General features: G+C 41.1%; 1 protein-coding gene and 1 long non-coding RNA gene across 2 annotated transcripts in view; one reads left to right on the top strand and one right to left on the bottom strand.

The window, feature by feature from the left end:
- Positions 1-20,277, bottom strand: part of LOC127528991 (uncharacterized) — a 195,117-nt gene that overhangs the window by 78,241 nt on the left and 96,599 nt on the right. The window lies entirely within an intron of this gene.
- Positions 15,081-20,277, top strand: part of LOC114655950 (epidermal differentiation-specific protein-like) — a 324,209-nt gene continuing 319,012 nt past the window's right edge. The window contains exon 1 of the mRNA XM_028807288.2: positions 15,081-16,091. Within this exon, the coding sequence (XP_028663121.2) occupies positions 15,161-16,091 (931 nt within the window). The 5' untranslated portion in view covers positions 15,081-15,160. The remainder of the gene's footprint in view (positions 16,092-20,277) is intronic.

Genomic DNA, 20,277 nt, shown 5'->3' with positions numbered 1-20,277 from the left:
GGAAGGCACATAAAGGATTGGTGTACTTACAGGATGTCTGTGAGAACGACCTCCATCATTTTAATGGTGGTAATGAGAATTGTGTTACTGTCTGTGTGCTACACCATTCCCTCTATTACTTACTCAACAAGACCATTACACACTCCCTTAGCCCTCATGTGTGACTGGGGGCATGATGGAACTTTGCATTTGCTATAAAATAAGAACATAAGAAATCTGATAAAGAAGAGGAGACTGCTGATTTGTTTAGCTAATAGCAAAGCTGTTCCACTATCTGATCCAGATATTTCCTAAAGGTTGTCAAGGTTTCTGCTTCAACTACTTGTGTTGGTTGTTTGTAGTAGATTCTCAAAACTCTGATTTAAGAATTGCTTCCTGGCTTCAGACGTAAATGCACGTTCCCTAATTTCCACTGGTGTCTATGAGTATGTGATTCACCCTTAAGCCTGAAGACTTTGTCAGAGTCCTTAAGTCCTTGGATTCACCTGATTGCTCTTCTCTGCACAACGTCAAGTGCTGCTATTTCTTTATTTTAGCATGGTGACCACAACTAGGCACAATACACCAGATATGGTCTCATTAGTGCATAATATAGTCTAAGCCAAATGTCACTTGATTTATATTCAGCAGTTTTTTCAATATAACCTAACATTTTATTTGCTTGTTGCTTAGATGATGAAAATGTTGTGTCAGTGTTTGTTTCCTTTAGGACAGTGTTTTTTATTTTGTTTTATAATTGACAATCCTTTTTCCCATGTGTAGCACTTTGCACTTTTTTACCTTAAACTGCACTTTTCAATTGTTTGCCCAGTTATGAAAATTATGCAAGTCTTTTTGAATTATTTTAACTACCTTTTCAGTGTCTGTCTTACCTCCAATTTTAGTATTCTCTATAGAATTAACAAGTTTAGTAACGTCATCAGAATGTATGTCATTAATGTAAATCAGAAAAAGTAACAGTAACAGTTCTAGGACAGATCCAATGAGGAACTCCACTGACGACATCATGCCAACATGGAGCATTCTCCAATTATTAGTACGCTTTGTCTCCTACTGGTTCCCAACTTGAGATCTGATACGTATAGCTTCAAGTTTTAGAATTAATCTTCAGCACAGGACTGTATCAAAGACTTCTTGATGGTCTAAGTAAATTGTGTTCTATGCTTTGCAACCTTTGCACTTTTCTTTTCAAAAAATCTGAAAATTGGTTTGACAAGATCTTCCTCTCAAAAACCTATGCTGGCTGTTATTTAGAATGTTATTTTCATGTAAGTACTTTGTTAATTTATATTTTATTATAGTTTCTGCAATTTTGCATGTCACAGAAATGAGACTTAATAGTCTTTACTATCAGCAAACATTTAATCTCCCTTCTTAAATACTGCAGTCACATTTGGAGCTTTCCATTCCTCCGGTGCTTCTCTATTCTGAAGGGAGTGTTTAAATATGCCTGGTAAGGTTTTATAGGTGATGTCTTTCATTCCTTTCAGTGCAATTGGTTAAATACTGTCATGTCCAGAGGTTTTATTAGTCTCCAATGTATCAGGGAGCTTGATTAATTCATGGTTTTCTTTTCAGTTGGCTAGATTATTGTAATGCACTTCTAATAGAAATATCTATGAACACATTAATTAATATAGAACATAGCAGCAAGTGTCTCAACTAGAAAAAGAAAATCTGAGCACATCTCACCAGTTTTAGTGTTGTTACATTGGTTACTCATGTCATTTAGAATCGACTTTAAAATACTACTAATAGTGTATAATAATAATAATAATAATAATACATTTTATTTATATAGCGCCTTTCCCATGCTCAAGGCACTTACAGAATAAATAAAGAACGGCAGAATATACAGTATATAGCATTGTACAAACCAGATAAATAAACAAAGAAGATTAAGACAGTAAATTCTGAAAAAAAAAAAAAAACAGACAACATAATTGATGGTCTCGCACACACATACAGGTTACATGAGCATCTTGACAGAGAAGTAAACTGAGAAAAAGGTAATAAAGTCAAGTAGAGCTAAAAGCCTTCCTGAACAGATGAGTTTTGAGTTGTTTTTTAAAAGAATTCATGGAGTCAGCTGACCTGATTAATTTTGGTAGGTCATTCCAGAATCTGGGCACTATACAGCTGAAGGCCCTGTCACCCATGGAGTGTAGATTAGTGACGGGCACAACAAGATTACCAGAATCAGAGGACCTTAGTGGGCGGGCAGGCACATAGTGATGGAGAAGGTCACTGATGTAGTTTGGCGCGAGGTTATTTAAAGCTTTGTAGGTTATTAGTAGGATTTTATATTCGATTCTGTAGGACACAGGGAGCCAGTGAAGGCGGAGCAGGATGGGTGTGATGTGCTCGCTGCTGCTGGCTCGAGTAAGGACTCTTGCAGCTGAGTTTTGAATAAGCTGGAGCTGTGATATAAGATTAGAAGGGGCACCTGCCAGTAGGGAATTACAATAATCGATGCGGGATGTGATAAAAGCATGGACAAGTTTCTCAGCATTAGAGAAGGAGAGGAAGGAGCGAACACGGGATATGTTACGGAGGTGAAAGTAAGAAAGTTTCTTAATGTGATTTATGTGGGCGGAATAAGTGAGGGAGGAGTCAAAAATGACACCAAGATTTTTTACAGTAGAGGCAGGTCTGATGAGATCACTGCCAAGATGGACTGGGAAGGAGCTCATTTTATTAAGTTGCATTTTAGTCCCAATTTGCAGGAGTTCAGTTTTATTGCAATTTAATTTTAAAGAGTTCTGCTCCATCCAGGTTTTAATTTCACTAAGGCAGGTTGTGAGCTGAGAAAGCTCTGATGAAGTTCCACTTTTAACATTGAAGTAGAGCTGAGTATCATCTGCATAAAAATGATAACCCAATCCATAACTACGGATAATATGGCCAAGGGGAAGCATATAAATACAGAAAAGCAGAGGACCGAGGACAGAGCCCTGAGGGACTCCTTGTGTGACTGGCGCTGAGCTGGATCTACTGTTGCCAAGACTAACAAACTCTTGCCTATCAGTCAGATAGGACTTGAACCACTGGAGGGCAGTGCCAGAGATACCCAGCATGTTCTCCATTCTGAACAGTAGGATGTCATGTCTGACAGTGTCAAATGCTGCACTGAGGTCTAACAGAATTAATATGCTGGTTTGTCCAGAGTCTGCTGCCATAAGCAAATCATTGGTTACCCGTAGCAGAGCAGTTTCACAGCTGTGCCGTGCCCTGAAACCAGACTGAAAGGGTTCCATCAAATTATTAGAGGTTAGGTAATTGGTGAGTTGGGAAACTACAACACGCTCAAGAACTTTTGACAGGAAAGGTAAGTGGGAAATAGGCCGGAAATTGTTAAGATTGTCAGCATCAAGGCCAGACTTTTTTAACGTTGGGGTTACAGAAGCAATTTTAAAAGTGAGCGGCACAGAGCCAGTGTCAAGGGATGAGTTTATTATTGTTGTAACAGTCGGGATTATGGCATGAAGTCAGGATTTAAGTAGTGTGGTGGGGATGGGGTCCAGTACACAAGTAGTCGGCCTCATCTTATAAAGCAGGTCATTAACAAACGCAGATGTGACTGGTGAGAACTTAGAGAAGGAGCTGGATGGAGTGGGAAAACAGGGAGAGATATAAACAGATGATGTATTTATGTTGGTTGAATTATTTAGATCTTTAATTTTGTTACGGAAAAAGTGGAGGAATTCCTCACAGACTTCAGTAGAAGAGGTAGTTGGACCAGATGCGGGTTCGAGTAGTTTATTAACTACAGAGAACAAAACCCTTGGGTTATCATGGCTACTTTCTATTATTCTGCCATAATGGGTGTTCTTGGCAGAAGTTAGTGCTTCTCTGTAAGCTCTTTGGTGGTCAGAGAAAGCCTGGATGTGCACGGTGAGGCCAGTCTTACGTGACATTCTCTCAAGGCGTCGGCCAGCTGCTTTCATAGATCGCAATTCTGAGTTATACCAAGGAGCTGAACGTTTAAAGGAAACCTCCTTATGTTTTAAAGGAGCTGTTTTATCTAATGCTGAGTGAAGGGCTGAGTTATAGTGGTGAACAAAACTATCTAGTGTTGATGGAATAGGTGCAGACAGTAAAAGATCAAAAATGGATCCAGAAAGGATAGAGGGACAGATATTTTTAAGGTTAAAGAAATAAAACAAACGTAAGAAAGTGTAGAATTAGGCGAATTTTGTGAGAAGTGTTGTTTACAGGGAGGAGCGGCAACAACATGCGTGCGCCAGCGTCCCCTCACCATAAAGCTGTTGTCACACACATGCACATGGGAGGCAGCTAAAGGGCCTGAATGAGCGTAATTCCATACCAAACCAGGGGATGGCGTAGTTCACTATCTATTTCTCTCACTCCTCTGCAGACGAGTTACGGGAAATGACGTCAATGACGTCACTTCTGGTTCCGGCCACAGAGATGACTTCACTTCCGGTCATGGGGTCATCGACACTTCTGGTTCTGGACCCAGAGATGATGTCACTTCCAGTCACAGGGTTAGCGACATTACTTTCAGTTCCGGGCACAGAGATGACATCACTTCCTCCGGTCTGCCTTAAAACCGCCATTGTTTTGACATCAAGGCAGTTCTGTTCTTGATTCTGTTCTATGCATATCTAGTGTGATCATTTACTCCAATTTGCAGCCAGTAAATAATATACGGGTGGCTGCCCCAAACTTTCTGTGGTTGTTTTGTTAATTCTTCTGACAACTGGTGTAGCCAGCAGGATTATGGATTTCCTGAGGAGCCAGGACCCGGACCTAACGCGTATCTAGGTGGGAAAGTACCGTGGCTGTGTTTGCGAATGGAGGAGTGTGTCCTGTGTTTCAGACAGACCCATGTGCAGATTCTGCTCCCAGTACACTTAACCAGGCAAACTGAGAGAAACGGGTAGTGTGCAGGAGGGGCTCACAGGATTGGGCTGGTCCAGATGGGGGAGGCAAAAGGAGCTTATTATGCTCTCCTGGAGGACAGTGCCTTTCTCCCCACTAAGGCAGAGTCCTTAGAGAAACTTGGGGGTGCCCCAGACTGGCAGGTGGGGAAAATAAAATGGTGGAAATTTGACCCAGAGAGGCCAACCCACAAACAGGGCTTCTCCTTGTGGGCAAAAATGGGGCAGTGGCTATGGTCAAATGAAAATAATGCACATCAAATAGTGGAACAGGTGGCCTACTACCTGTTTCTAAATAAAATACTGATGGCTTCACCCAGCCGGTCTGGGGGCAATTCAAAAACATGGTAGAACTCATAGAGCTTGTAGAAACATGCAGGACGGCCCTTGCAATCTGAGAAGGCAGAACCGTCCCTTAGTCAAACCCAGACGAATTACATCCTGAAAATTCGGCGACCTTGGTTGGTTGGGGGAGGAAGGGTGGTGTGCTCTGACAAATCCCCTGAATATTTCAAATACAGGAGTGGTAATTGCAAACAGATTTAAAACCGAGATCTTCTTCAATTCCAGCAGCAACATTTCCATTGTTGCCTGCTGATTTGTGTTACTGTGACAATGGATAAAAGTTAAGACTGGTCTAACTTGCATCCACGGAGACACCCGCTGGTACAGGTCCGCCACCTGTGTCATCAACTATGAAGGATCACTAAGAAAGTTGGCCATTTCGCTCCTTCCAAATCCACCATCTCCAGTGATACTGGGGCGGGACAGGTCTAAAGTTAAAAGCGTTTGGGCACTTTCCACTCCTAAGGTAAAATTATGCTTAATTATAGATGGGGGTGAGCAGTCTCAAGCTGCTTCTATGCTGTGTAAACAGCCGACGGAGAGAGACGATGCAGCCACTTAGTGTGATGTGGTAATTCCCAGGCCATCGCTGGCAGAAACATCATCCACCAACGCTGCAATGGAGTGGGAGGAAACCATGCCAATTGAGGTCAGACCCTGACCCTCTCTCTATATTAGAGTATCAGTTTAGAGAAACACCGGCTTCTTTTAAAAGGAAATAGTGGAATGACGATTTCCTTAAATTTGTGAAAAATGCATTTGTTCTTGTCAATGGCCAGAGCACTCATTAGCCCATGCCACAGGGTCCTCACTTTGTTTTAGAAAACAATCTTTTGTATCGGGTAGTGGAGCATGAGGGACAGGTGTGGAAGTTGCTGCTAATTCCACGGACCTTCCGACGGCAGGTTTGTAAATTAGCACACGCCCACCTCCTAGGAGGCCATTTGGGTACCGAAAAAACTTTAAAGATTAAGCTTTTATTACGATTTTATTGGCTGGGAATCAATGAGGAGGTTCATTGCTCATTGCTTTTGTACGTCCTGTCCGGAGTGTTAATTGCGACAATTGCGACAAATTCCTAGGCAGGACCGTGCTCTTCTCATTCCCATTCCCCTAATTGATGTGCCCCTTGAAAGAATTGGGGTTGACATAGTAGGACCTCTGGAGCCCTCTTCTCGAGGACACAAATATATTTTATGCTTATCGATATCCCATTGCGCTCAGCTACATCTAAAGCCATCGCACAGGAATTGGTAAGGGTCTTTGCGTGAGACGGCATCCCTAAAGAAGTCCTGACAAACCAAGGGACACCTTTTACCTTGGAGACGTTCAGGGAAATGGCCAAGTTACTTAAAATAAAGCACTTGAAGACCGCGGTGTATCATCCTCAAACCAATGGTCTAGTAGAGAGGTTTAATCAGATTCTCAAATAAATGCTTTTCAAGGTAGTCAGCGAGGAGGAAGAACTGAGACCAGCTCCTCTCTCTCGTCCTTTTGCATATCGGGAAGTACCAAAAGCCTCTACGGCGTTCTCACCTTTTGAATTATTGTATGGAAGACAACCCCGTGGCATATTGGATATTTTAAAAGAAGGGTGGGAAGAAGAGGCTGTTCACTCTAGAAACATATTAGAATATATCACACAGTTACGAGATAGATTTGAAAAAATTCGTCCCCTACTTAAAAATCATCTGGAAGAGGCACAAACAGCACAGGCCCGATATTACAACCGAGGCACGTCTCTCTGGGAGTCCCACTCAGGAGATTGAGTCATGGTCTTTGTTCCTACCTCCCATTCTAAGCTACTAGCCCACTGGCAAGGTCCATATGAAGTTAAGGACAGGAAAAGACTTGTTGACTATTTGGTGAAATAACCCCATCTTCGACTGAGCGAGCGGGTCTATCATGTAAATCTGCTGAAACAGTGGAAGGACCAGGGATCCAGATCCTTTCTTCAGTCAGCCTCGCTCACTCTTTGGTCATATGAATAAACCTTAACTTCGTTGCAGATTTAAATCCTAGACAGTGACAGGAGCTGGAATCACTTATCTTGTTCATCCCGGAGGTATTGAGTGAAAAACCAGGGAGGACCTCTCTGATTGCACAAGATATTGTGACAGAACCCGGGGTTATAGTTTGAGAACTCCCATATCGACTTCCCGAGGCAAAAAAAGCTGATGTGGAACTTGAGATCAAGCGCATGCTGGAACTAAGAGTGATAGAAGAAAGTCATAGTCCCTGGTCCTTGTCCCATCGTCTTGGTCAGTAAGCCTAACGAAAATTGAAGGTTTTGCAATAACTTCCGTCGACTTAATCAAGTCTCCCAGTTTGATCCTTATCTGATGCCACGAGTGGACGACCTCCTTGAGAGGCTAGAACAGGTTAAATACTTCATCACGCTTGACATGACAAAGGGGTTCTTGCAGGTTCCTTTAACAGACTCCGCAAAGGTTAAGACTGCATTTAGCACCCCTCGTGGTCACTGGCAGTATCGTGTCCTTCCATTTGGGTTACACAAGGCTCCTGCGACTTTCCAGCGCCTGGTGGATAAAGTGCTCCGGCTTCATAACTCGTATAGTGCTGCCTACCTGGATGATGCGGTCATCTATTCCAGCACGTGGAAGGAACACCTACAGCAGGTTTGAGTGGTATTATGGACACTTGGTGAGGCTAGACTTCAGATTAATCCCATGAAATGTTTCTTTGGATTAAACGAAGCCAAATATTTAGGCTACCTAGTGGGTCTGGGTACCATGAAGCCACAGTGCTCCAAAGTAGATGCCATATTGAAGTGGCTCAGTCCACGAACCAAGCAGCAAGTCCAAGCCTTTCTTGGCTTAGTGGGGTACTACCGCTGGTTTGTGCCCCGATTCTCAGAGAGAGCGGAGCCGTTAACTGATTTGACAAAGAAGAGCAACGTGGTATGGACTGATAAGACAGGCGCTACATTTAGTGACTTAAAGCTGGCCGTTACGTCAGCACCAGTTTTGAAAGCGCCTAACTTTTCTTTACCTTTCATTAGAAAGCTTTCTCAAAAGCATCATAAGGTCCAATTTTCCTATTGAAACCCGAACATGAATAGCCAAAAAGACTAGATCAACTGAACGATTCACTTTTTGAAGATGATCCAGAAGTTAAAACAAGTGCAGTCAACATGACAAGAATAGAGGTGGCGACCGAACCCATCAACAAACTAATCACCCACTTTTCAGAATGGCTACGCTTGAAGAAAGCAGTGCTTTGGCTTCTCAAGTTTAAAGACATACTGCTGCACTTAAGAAATGAAAGAAAAACATTTCAACTAGAAGTCAGTCAGACTAAAAGTAATCCAGAAGAACAAAAATCACTCATCACAAAGCATATGAAAAGGTATAAACTGACTTTAAAACCAAGCCCGATTTCTCCAGAATACTTGGCTAAAGCTGAATTAGAACTTATCCACCTCAGTGAACTGCAATATTAATATAGTAATATTATCAAACTCAATTAATCTAATTCAAGCTCATTGGTTCTGGAGACAATTCCAGCAGTACAGTACAAGACAGGAATCAGCCCTGGCAAATGGAGTACCAAGCCATTTGAGAACACTCACACACGACTTCACATTTACATGTAGGCAGTTTGGGATCTGTACTGGTTAAGGCTTTGGACTTGAAACCCTGAGGTTGTGGTTTCAAATCCCTTTGCTCACACTGTGTGACCATGAGCAAGTCACTTGACCTGCTTGTGCTCCGATTGGAAAACCAAACGAAATGTAACCAATTGTATCATAAATGTTGTAATTCACCTTCAATAAAGGCGTCAGCCAATTAAGTAAATGTAAATGTAATTAGCATAATAGGCACATCAACGGAGATGTGTGAGAAATCCAGAATTCACCGGTGATTGGTAGATCTGCAGGGTTTTTTTGTTTGTTTTTTTATATGTAGAAATGAAGCAATTGCAAAATGCAGTTGTAAACAATTCTTTATCACTTGAGAACATATAAGAGAACATATATGTGGAATTTAATGAAAGAGCACTGGTTCAAGTCCGCTGTGAGTACGAGGTGCAGTGAACTGAGCAAAACGCATAATGATCATGCTCGATGCTTCTAAATTTAAAAGAATGCCCTGGACATTATTTTATTATTAACACAAGTGGACCTTGTAATGAGTTGGTACATTGAGAATGATTTTTAACTGAGCGTCAAAATAGAGATTATCAGTTAAGTCTTGAAGGGAAATCATTCCCCTTTTGCTCTTCCTTTTGCATGTGTATAGCTGATTGCACACTCATAGTCTGATGTCTAAAAGCTTCTTTCTATTTCAGCTTTTGTGGCCAAAAAACCAAAGGATTTTTTTCCTGAAACTCCATGCTCTGCTGTTTGCTATCAAAGGCCCTGGTCTATAGTAACACAGTTTCAGTTCCAGTGGAAATTGCAAATGCTTTTCTAGTTAATGGTAGCAGTGATCTTTATTACCTTTATTATGATCTCTTTATCTTTATGTCTTTCTATCTTATTGTATTCTACAGGTTTGCCTGTCATTACCACTGTAACATTACTTTACACTGTATGTAGACTTTCTCTGGAAGCTCCAGTTTTCTTTCACATTTCAAATACATGCAGCTCTGATTTATTTGAACCAGCAAAGTGGTCAGTGAGTGCCCACTGTGATGGACTGGCATCCCAAATACGATGGAATTATGTCTTATTGCTTTTTCTGCCAGAATGAACTTTGGCCTCCTGCAGCCCTCGGCTGAATCTGATCAATGAGCTTTCACTTACGGTAACCAACAGACTACTTTTTACTCAACCAATTTTTATATCATCTTTATCTGAGGAGCTGGAGCTTTTCTCAGAAACAAAATGTGTAAAGTAAATGAATCACCCACACTCACCCACTGTTTTTTTTATATTTGTGTCCTCCTTTGTAGTTTATTTACCATTTACCTTAAGAACAAGATGACTACTGCCTTCTTATGAGTGGGAATCAAGCCAGAGCAATTGTCCTAAGGCAGCCATTTGTTCCAGTAAGAAGGATTTCAGTACTCAGGAATTTAGTGGAGCTATAAAGTGTTAAAAGACCCTCACCCCGTAATCAAGGAAAAGTATTGGGAGTGCCTGCTTACCTAAATAATCTGATTAAAGGCCACTGAGCCATTACATGCAATAGTGCAACGTCAATTATTAAACTGGACAAACAGGTATTGGTGTTACCCACCTTAGAGTCTAAAGTCAGAAATCACGAAAAGGGAAAAAAAATCAAACCTTCAAAAAAAATTAAGTATGACATCATCCACTTACATGCAGTATATTACAAAGTAATATTATCATTTAAAGAAATAATGTGTTGTCATTCATTATTTACCAGACAATTCTCTGAAAAAGAAATTGGGAAAACAGATTGACCAAAAATGGAAAAAGTTTTAAACTGAACTATAAAAAACATAATAAATAATTTTATGCTAAATATTACACTGAATGAGAAATAGAAAAAAATCACAGCAGATGCACAATTACTGTACATAATATGGAGATAGAAATGCAGTAACAAGGCAAATAGTAATTCAGATGTTCTCCATTCTATAGATGGTGTTACTGGGTTTAGAGACACTGGGACCTCAAGGTTGTGTTGTCAGCTGCAACAGGCCAAGGCAAAGAAAGAAAGAAAGAAAGAAAGAAAGAAAGAAAGAAAGAAAGAAAGAAAGAAAGAAAGAAAGAAAGAAAGAAAGAAATACGCCCAGAAGTAAAAAAAAAAAATTTATTTAACTTAACTGCACCATACCAGATAATAAACAGAAGGAGAAATCTGTAATTTTTAATTTGAATTTAATTGACTTACTTTCAAATATTGAAGAGAGTATGTTCTATGTGAAAATGAATTTAAACAGGGCAAAGGAACCATAACATACAGCAGTGTTTTCAACCAGTGTGTGATGCGAGAGCTACCCAGGTGTGCCATGGAAATAATAGTGTACTGCACCTGGGTCTGAACCAGAGTGGGACAACCTCTTCGGGTGGTCAAAACCTGTCTGAGGAGGACAGGAGTACATGGAGAAACTGGCATAAAAATAGCATTGTGGTTGCTATGTTGTAGACACAGCGTTTAGACGTATCTTCTGGCTGCTAGAGTCCATCTGCCTGGGTGTGTGGTCGCCAGTGAGTCTCACAGGACTGGTGGATAGTGGACATAAGAGTTACCTCTGAGGCAGAGAGGGGCCGGCAAAGGGATGGAGCAGGTGGGAGGTGCCAAAGTGCTCACTAAGCGCCAGGCTGCGAACGCTCATCACAGAGCTGCTTCTTTATTGGCTTCTCCTGTTGTCCCGCCCCCTTCGGGCAGATCCGCACATGTAGGAGATGGAATGCGTTAAAACAGTGGGATACCTTGTTATATTTATGGTTCTAAAAACTGTGTCGCCACAGAAAAAAGGTTGCGAAACACCGATATACTGTACAGTATTAATTATTGTGCTGTCATTGTGTATGGCTGTTCCAACTCCGTAAGATATTCAGGAAATAGAAAATATTAAAGCATTACAGAGATATAAAAAATAAAGTCTCAGTTACCATAAGCTGGCCAAATTTGGGGTGTTTATAAGAAATACTGTATCATGTTTTACTTCATGACATATAGAAGTACATACAAATAATAAATAAGAATAGTTGTGCGAGATATTAAAAATGTGTGCTTCGATTTAAATGTTTAAATTCTAAATGTTCGCAATTGTAATAGAAATTTATCTTTTTCACTCTCTGAAAGAGGTCCATAGAGGACTAGATTTCTAGTAAAGGATCAAAAAAAGAAAAAACAACGTATTTGTAATCACTGACCTTAAAATAAATTAAAATGATACCCCTTATGCTTGTTTGAAGTTTGCCATTTTTAACCTTCTGGAAGTGGTTCGTAGAGGGCTAGGACCACAGATAAAAAGAATTAGGTATAACAGAATGTATCATATTCATTATCAGCAACCTTGAAACCGCATAAAACGACACAAAAAGCATAAAACTAGCCCCTGTAGTCGGTTGATGTATAGCACACACAACTTCAAGTCCTTCCGATTATTTTGTGCTGTTTAGGCATCCATTGATTTACACTTTAACATAAGGGTGTAATTTCCTGCATAACATATGGTCCACAAATTTCCCTGATGTAGAAGGCCAAAAAGGGGAACCCCCAAAAGCTTGATGTTTTGTAATAACTACACATAAAGACGAGTCGAACAGTATCATATTTGGGGGTTTTCTTATACCGGTTAAGAGAATAAAGACTGGCAACAATACATAATATTATCAAACTAATTAATCGAATTTAGAATCATGGTGGACTGGAGCCAATCCCAGTAGTACAAGACAGAAATCAGCCCTGAAAAATGGGGTACCAGTCCATCTGAGAACGATCACACATGAACTCTCATTTTCATTTGGGCAGTTTGAGGTCTGTAGTGGTTAAGACTTTGGACTTCAAACCCTGAGGTTGTGGGTTCATATCCCGCGTCTGACACTGTGTGACCATGAGCAAATCACTTGACCTGCCTGTGCTCTGATTGGAAAAGCAAAAGAAATGTAACCAATTGTAGCATAAGTGGAATTTAATGAAAGACCACCGTTTTGTGTCCGCTCTGGCTGCGGGTTGCAGTGAACTGAGCAAAGAGCAAACTGTTCGCGCTTGCTGCTTCTAAATTTAAAGAAAAGTCCTGTACATTGTTTTATAATTATTTTCTTCAGCTGCACTCGGGTCCTAATTTGGGATCCTGAGGTGGTTCACCTTATGGGGTTTGTCGTCAGGACTGTTCGAAAACTGCACACCAAAGGGGCGGTTTGGGGGGCGATAGTGGCAATTCGTCTTAGCTATATATGTTTGAGTAAGTCTAAATATGGTATTTAAATATGTTACAAACGTCTACTGGCACAATAGCGATGCCCAGGAGATGATAAGAATAAAATATATAGCGCGTGCTGCAATCAAGAAGGTGACGCGAATTTCCAAAAGACCGGTGATGTTGCTGTTTGCACGTCCTTCATACTAACTGCTTATCTGTCCAGGAACTGAGAATAAAACGTGAAAGGGCCAATCCCGCAGTAAAATCATTTTTATCTTTTTTTGTTTAGTAAAAAGAAATCAAATGCGTTTTCGAATATTATCATTACAAAATATTCGCTGTATATAAAGCAAATATAATAATAATAATAATAATAATAATAATAATAATAATAATAATAATAATAGCAAGCAGGAAAATAACACCTTAAATTACTTTCACGTTAAAATCGCTGTTAGATTGGGAGAGCAGGCTAGAGCACAGCGCTTTACGGTGTTGCTTCCTTGACGTAGCGCCTTGCCTGTGAAACACCAAAGCCGGTCATTCGCTGCGTGGGGTTTGTATGTTCTCTCATATCTGTTTGGGTTTCCCTCGGTATTTTGATTTTCTTCTCATATTTTCGTGCACATGTAGGTTAGCTTGACTAGTGATTCCAAAGTTCATCATGTTAGTGTATTCGTGAAGTGGGCATTGCGATGGAGTGGCACCCCGTCCATGGTAGTTTCCTGCCATTTGGCTGGTGCTGGCAGGATAAGCCATGGCCTCAACGTGGCCGGACTTTGATTAAACAGAAGTGAGTGTGTATGTATAAAAAGAAATGCCTCAATGACATTGAAGACGCTAAAAGATGTTACATTTTATTTAACGTCAGCTTTTAAACTCTCCCAAAAAATTAGCTGGGCAATCTTAATAAGTATGCTGGAAACCTGGAGCCATTACAGGACAGACAGCTGGCGCCAATTTCTCGATTTAAATCAATCGGTGCTCTGTGTTTTACCATCTGATTATTTCTGGGCTGGTCACAGACATCTGGAGCCAGTCCTTGGTATGGAAAGCCAGAAGCTGCTCAACTGGAGACCATTAAAGTGTAAACGAGAAAAACGAGTTTGTGCGCAAGGAGAGCCACAACAATGTCCTGCTAAGCTGGTGCGCAGCTCATAAACTGAGTAAAGTGCATCATCTTGCCCAATATTTATTTATTCATTTATTTATTTGACTTCAGTCCAACATGTAATGTAAACAAAAGATGTAGTTCAACATAAAATGTATGGTGCATAAAATTAAACATCCCTTTACTGTTTTGCTGAAAAAATAATAATGAATCAAATTATGCAAATCAAAATCAAGTTTATAACACAAGACAGTCATACCAATTTGAGTTTATCTGACATATTTTGCGATTTTTCAGCCCCGTCACATTATTTAAATGCTGCGTTTCAACTTCTAAAGCTTAAATGTTCCTCTTGGGGCAGGAATGAGAAGTCAAACATAATGACAATTCAGTTAGCCAGTTAAAGATGAAATGTTTGCTTGATTTCTCATTGCATCCATGGGTAACACGATACAACACCCTATCTTATTTGATGCAGGAATACAAATTGCCAATAAAATTCTTCATATAAAGAACATCTTTGAATATTTTACTTTATAAATAGTAAACATCATTTAAGACCCAACAATGATACAAGAATTTTCACACATTTCACATTATGAAGTTGTAGATTATATGTAAATGAAAGAGGACAACACTTAATTTTGGCTTCACAGCCAGTCCTGCTCTTCCCCGCACTGATTCAGTTGTTGACTGCCATACCAGTAATACAAAGTTTGAACACTGCATATATGCATAGCTCAATATTCGTTTATTATTGGAAGATTTCTTCAATATTTAAAATAATTATACCTAAGACGGCGATTTAGATCAGAGATAATTAATCAATTAAAATTCCGAGCTGGCGACTGCAAGGCGTGTTCTGTTTCTGGGAGGGTCCGCTGACTTTCGTGTATAAATCCTGAGACTCAGCAGCCAGATGTCACTCCAGCCAGCTCTGGTCTTCCAGATACCTCCGATTTGCAGCCGAAAACAAACCTAAGCCTTCTTCGCTATGAGTAAAATCATCATCTACGAGCACAATGACTTCAAGGGGCTCAGCAAAGAGTTCACCAGAGACGTTCCCAGTCTGGTTACCGAAAACTTCAATGACTGCATTTCCTCGATCAAGGTAATCGGCATGCCTTGGATAGCTTATGAACACGTTAACTACCAAGGCCGTCAGATTGTATATGAAGAAGGGCAGTATGCCAGTGTGGCCATGAATGATACTTTTTCTTCCTTACAACTAATCACTGACAACCTAGATGACCCTTCGATCTCCCTTTATGAAGACGTTAATTATGGTGGAAGAAGTAAAGACATCATTACTGAAACGAACCTCTGCTTTGCTGACTTCAATGACAAAGCCTCGTCCCACATTGTGCACAGAGGCGCCTGGGTCCTGTATGAGGACGTGAACCGCGGAGGCCGGCAGATCATCGCTCGTGCAGGGGAAAGAGCGCCCAACTACTGTAACTTCGGCTTCAACGATCAGCTCTCCTCTCTTCGTCCGCTGCAGTACGGCTCCCCTACAGTGAAAGCCAACATTCAGTGGGAGAAAATGATCAAGGAATCGGAGAGGAATGTGAAGATCGACGAGCTGGTTGGAGTTAATAAATCGGACACTGAGCAGTCATTTTCTTCAACCGCCACCAAAGAGTATGAAACCTACGTCAGCCAGAGCATCACCTTCAGCAACTCCACCACCATTACTGTTGGTACCACATTCTCCCTTGATATCGTGCCTGGTGTAGGAATGGAGACCAGCATCTCGGTTTCCAACACCTTCTCTGTTGAAAAAGGGAAAACCGAATCAACAACTTCAAGAGAGAAGACCGAACTCACCCTCCCTGTGAAAATCCCTCCACATACAAAACTGACTGTTAATGTCCTGAGAAAAGAAATGTCTGTGAGGGTGCCGGTAGAGTTTACTGTCACTCGAGGTAATAACACTAAAATAGAATACGGGGAATACCACTGCAGCTCGGGGAGCTCAGTGCATGCTGAATATTCATCAGAACGTGTGTAATGAGATGGAGAAACAAGCTTGTCTTTGTATTAAAATCACTGAAGCAGTTGTGAAATGCCTTACAATGTTATACTATGAATTTGAAACTACTGACATGCTGAGAAAGAAAATAAAAATAAAATCCTGTTATGGTGTGATTATTGGGTCGAGAGAATATCTGTTATTAAAAGGTCAAATTCAAATACAGTAATCGTTTTATCTCTTTGCCAACAGTCGGTACAGACTATTGCCACAAAAGATAAGGATAAAGCTAACATGATTTGGGTCACATCAAAATGACGGGGGTGGGGGGCAAAGGCTGCCCTTGGGTTGTTTAAGTGTTGTTTTCTGGTTCACTCTTGCCCGGGCAATGGCTGCAAAAAATCTTTTTAATTTGACTTCTGTATTAACTAAGCTAAGCAAACTACCGGTCCAAGGTGTGTTCATAAATTACAAACGTGTTATATTAAATGATAGGTGGTTTTACATGGGAATTTATTGTTTTTATCTTGCTCTTCTATTTTTGTTGATTGTAATTAAATCGCAGACAACTGCGCAGTAGATGACCGTCAGTGTCATTTGCTTTTGTGGTCTTTCCGCTGATCATTCATTGTCAGTATTGGCCACAATTAAGAGAGCAAGTGCTTTAGCAACAAACTGTAATGGAATAGTCCATACTGTATGTAGTACAAGTCTGGCATTAAATATAACAAATGCTCATGCTTTTATGAAGTCATACAAATAAGCCTTCCAGAAAAACGTGAATATAAATGAATTCTGCAATGTGCAATAAAACCCCACAAGAACTGGTGAAAAGATAATAAAATGAGGAAAAACAAAATCAAAAAATTAATCTAACACTATCATGAACCGAGTAAGAAAAACGTGACAAACCCCATTGTCTGTACAAAACTTACAATTAGTTAAAACCAGCAAGCCCGCGATTCTCGAAAGAATCGCAAATCCAAGAATGGCAATCACCTCATGGAGGGTGGGTGCGTCCTGGGAAATGTCATTTAATTAAATAAAGGCATTTGTACTAAAGCGGTTTCTTTTTGGAGATGTGACTCGTGTGGTTGTGGTGTTTCAGAAGCGCGTTGTAGGCGCCTTGTTTCCATCAGGACGTAAATGCATGACAATATCGCGGTGAAACGGAGGCTCACCGTCATCACTTTGAAACACAATTGCCACCTCATTAACGATGGGAACATTGTATAGTCTAGGATCCTGTTCTTTGTCCTTTATTATCACTAAGGCAATTGTAGTTGGTGCCACACCGTCCGCCTCTGCTTTTGCATTGGCTTCTCTTTCAACCTCATGTAGCATTTTTATAGAGTTTGGTAATGGGTGATTGTTTATGACTTCAGCTATGTTTCTCATTATTAGCTCTGTGGTTGATATACTGCGTCATCTAGAGGTAACACGTACATTTGGGCACATTTGCGGTGGTGATTTGGCTCAGGGTGCACTGTTCCAATCCGATGCAATATTTGTCAACACAGGCGAAAGCAGTATGGGCCATTCCCATGGGGGAAGCCGGTGCGTGATGAAATATCATGGAGGGTGGGTGCGTCCTGGGACAGTTCATTTCAACGCGCTTCTGTTATTGTTTTTCTTCATGCAGTCTCGTTTTTGTTTTTTTATGGCTGTGTCGTCGTATATGCGGTGGTGTGGCCGGTCGCGTCCGGGCAGCTGTACAACCTGGCATGCACGCTTTACCTCAGGTTTAGTTCACAGGTCGTAGGCATGGTAAGGTTTCCAGTAATTCAACAACCCCATTTGAACTAAAGCGGTTTCTTTGTGTGGGCGCCTTCGTTCATTGTTTTTATCCATGTTGTTTGGGCGCCACCTACTGACTCTGGGAAGCCGCCGCGTTTGACTCTGGGGCGGGCGCCACGGCGCAGCACGTTGTGTTATTTGGTTTTGGGCGCCCCCTACTGACTCTGGAAAGCCGCTGCGTTTGACTCTGGGGCGGGCGCCGCCGCGTTTTGGGATGCCGCTGCGTTTGACTCTGGACTGTGGGGGCGGGCGCCAAGGCCGCAGTGCGCATGCGCCTCGGTGCGTCCACCGTGCATAAATTAACTGTGGTTTAGTAAGATAGATACCTTAACCCTTAAAAATACATACATATGTACAAAAATACTTAAAATTCCCATATAAAATTAAAACCCTTCAAATGATTAAAACTACATATAAAAAGTGAACACTTGAGGCGCATGCATTTTACTTCCTCGCTGCTACACCCAGTTAGCCGTTGATCCCTTCAGACTTTTTCTCGTCCAGTTTATGCAGGTGGGTGAATTAGTCTCTTAAAGAAACAACGGCCACCTTATTCACAAACCACGTGTTACTATGTCGGTATTCCATCCATATTTATCAGTCCTACATGTACTTCCATGTAAATTACACTTTGAGTAATTTCCTGCAGCATAAAGATTTTTACAATGCATTGTTCTATAGTATAGAACAAATATACTAACTTATACAATATTATTTGCATAAATGTAGAGTAATATGGACAGCAAATTGAATCAAATGAGCAACTTAAATAGCATTTAATTTAAAGCTAAATACATTGAGGCAAATGAAGTCAACAAGGTGCATAGGTAGATACAGGGGTGGCTTAACACTTTTGCAGATCTATTGTGGACATAAGCACCAATTTTTCAATTTTATTAGGAGTGCACATTTCACAGCCGCATGTCCATAATAACTTGCGTATGTGTGGCAACCATATAATGGAGCCTACCAGATTCTTTCTAACTGATTTTTCAAGCCTGGTTGCAGTGATGAGCACTTTTCCAGTATGCCTCTTTGCTAATATCATTTTTGCCTGTATGTGTACTGTCGGTACTATTATTTGGGCCTTGCGCTTTGCTGATGAAAATGCAGTTTATGATATATATGTTGTATGTGTCATTGTATAATCTATTAGTTTACATGGTCACACATTATTGGTTTATGAGTATTTACTCTTGGTTTGTGTGCTGTAAAAGATAGCCCAGCCACAGACAGACACACCACCAAATGTCCATAACACATGGTTTATTTTACCTTTAAATTCTGCACACAACACAACGACAGTGCACAAAACCCCACACTAAACTCAGTCCTTTCCTCTCTTCAGCCACCTCCACTCCTCTCTCGCAAGCTCCGTCTTCCTCTTCCCAACTCTGGCTCCTCGATGGGAGTGAAGCAGCCCCTTTTATCACGCCCTGGATGTGCTCCAGGTGCTCGGTGATTGTCTTCCAGCAGCACTTGCACCCGGAAGCACTCCGGGCATACACAGTTCCTGGTTTGGCAGCACTTCTTGGTGTGGCGGAAGTGCTGTCCTCAAGGGCTCTAGGACCATCCAGGCACCCCCTGGTGGTGGCCACGGGTCACCACATGGTTGAGCTCCCCAGCTCCATTTCCGTGGTCTTGATGGAATCCAGGGGGCCTGCACTCTTATGTCCAGGAAAAAACAGTGCCCCTCCTGTGGTCCGACCCTCTTCCGGGCATCCCGGTGGGGCAAGATTCCTAGTTGTCTGCCACAGGTTATACAATACTTGTTTCAGGCAAATGAACTGTGTTGGTTCATGTCTGTATTTTATTGGTTTGTGTATGAACTATATGTTTGTTTATATATACTACTTGTCTATCTACTGTAAGTTTATTTGTACTTGTTTATTACTGGTTTAGGTGTGTTATATCATTACATTCATTTAGAATTGGTCAGTTTACATAGCGATACTTTTGCGTGTGCACAATATTGATCTCCAGCTTGTCTCAGACTGGTTTCATTTGGGCAACCTATCACTTTCACTTAAGGTTTGTAGGGCCATCTTAATGTATGAGCACAATGGGTGTTGCCCAGGGGTCCCAGGAGCATAGGGAAACATGATATTTCTGACGCCTATGTATGTTTCTGTTTTGCTATGAAAACAGGGATCACAGTACATTATTTTGCCCAGGGGCCAATAATGCAGGTAAGACGTACCTGATGGTTTCTCAGCACTAGATTGATTCCATGTGAGTCTTACACTGGTTTTACGGGCAAGCTTAACATGCTGGTTTTGTGTGGGATCATATTTGATTTAACGTACGAAACAAAATGGTGTTATCTACACACCCTGTCACAG

Source organism: Erpetoichthys calabaricus, chromosome 8, assembly GCF_900747795.2.
Source record: "Erpetoichthys calabaricus chromosome 8, fErpCal1.3, whole genome shotgun sequence".
NCBI lineage: Eukaryota > Metazoa > Chordata > Cladistia > Polypteriformes > Polypteridae > Erpetoichthys > Erpetoichthys calabaricus.
Note: the sequence above shows the minus strand (reverse complement) of the source record. Positions and strands in the feature narration are given on the sequence as shown.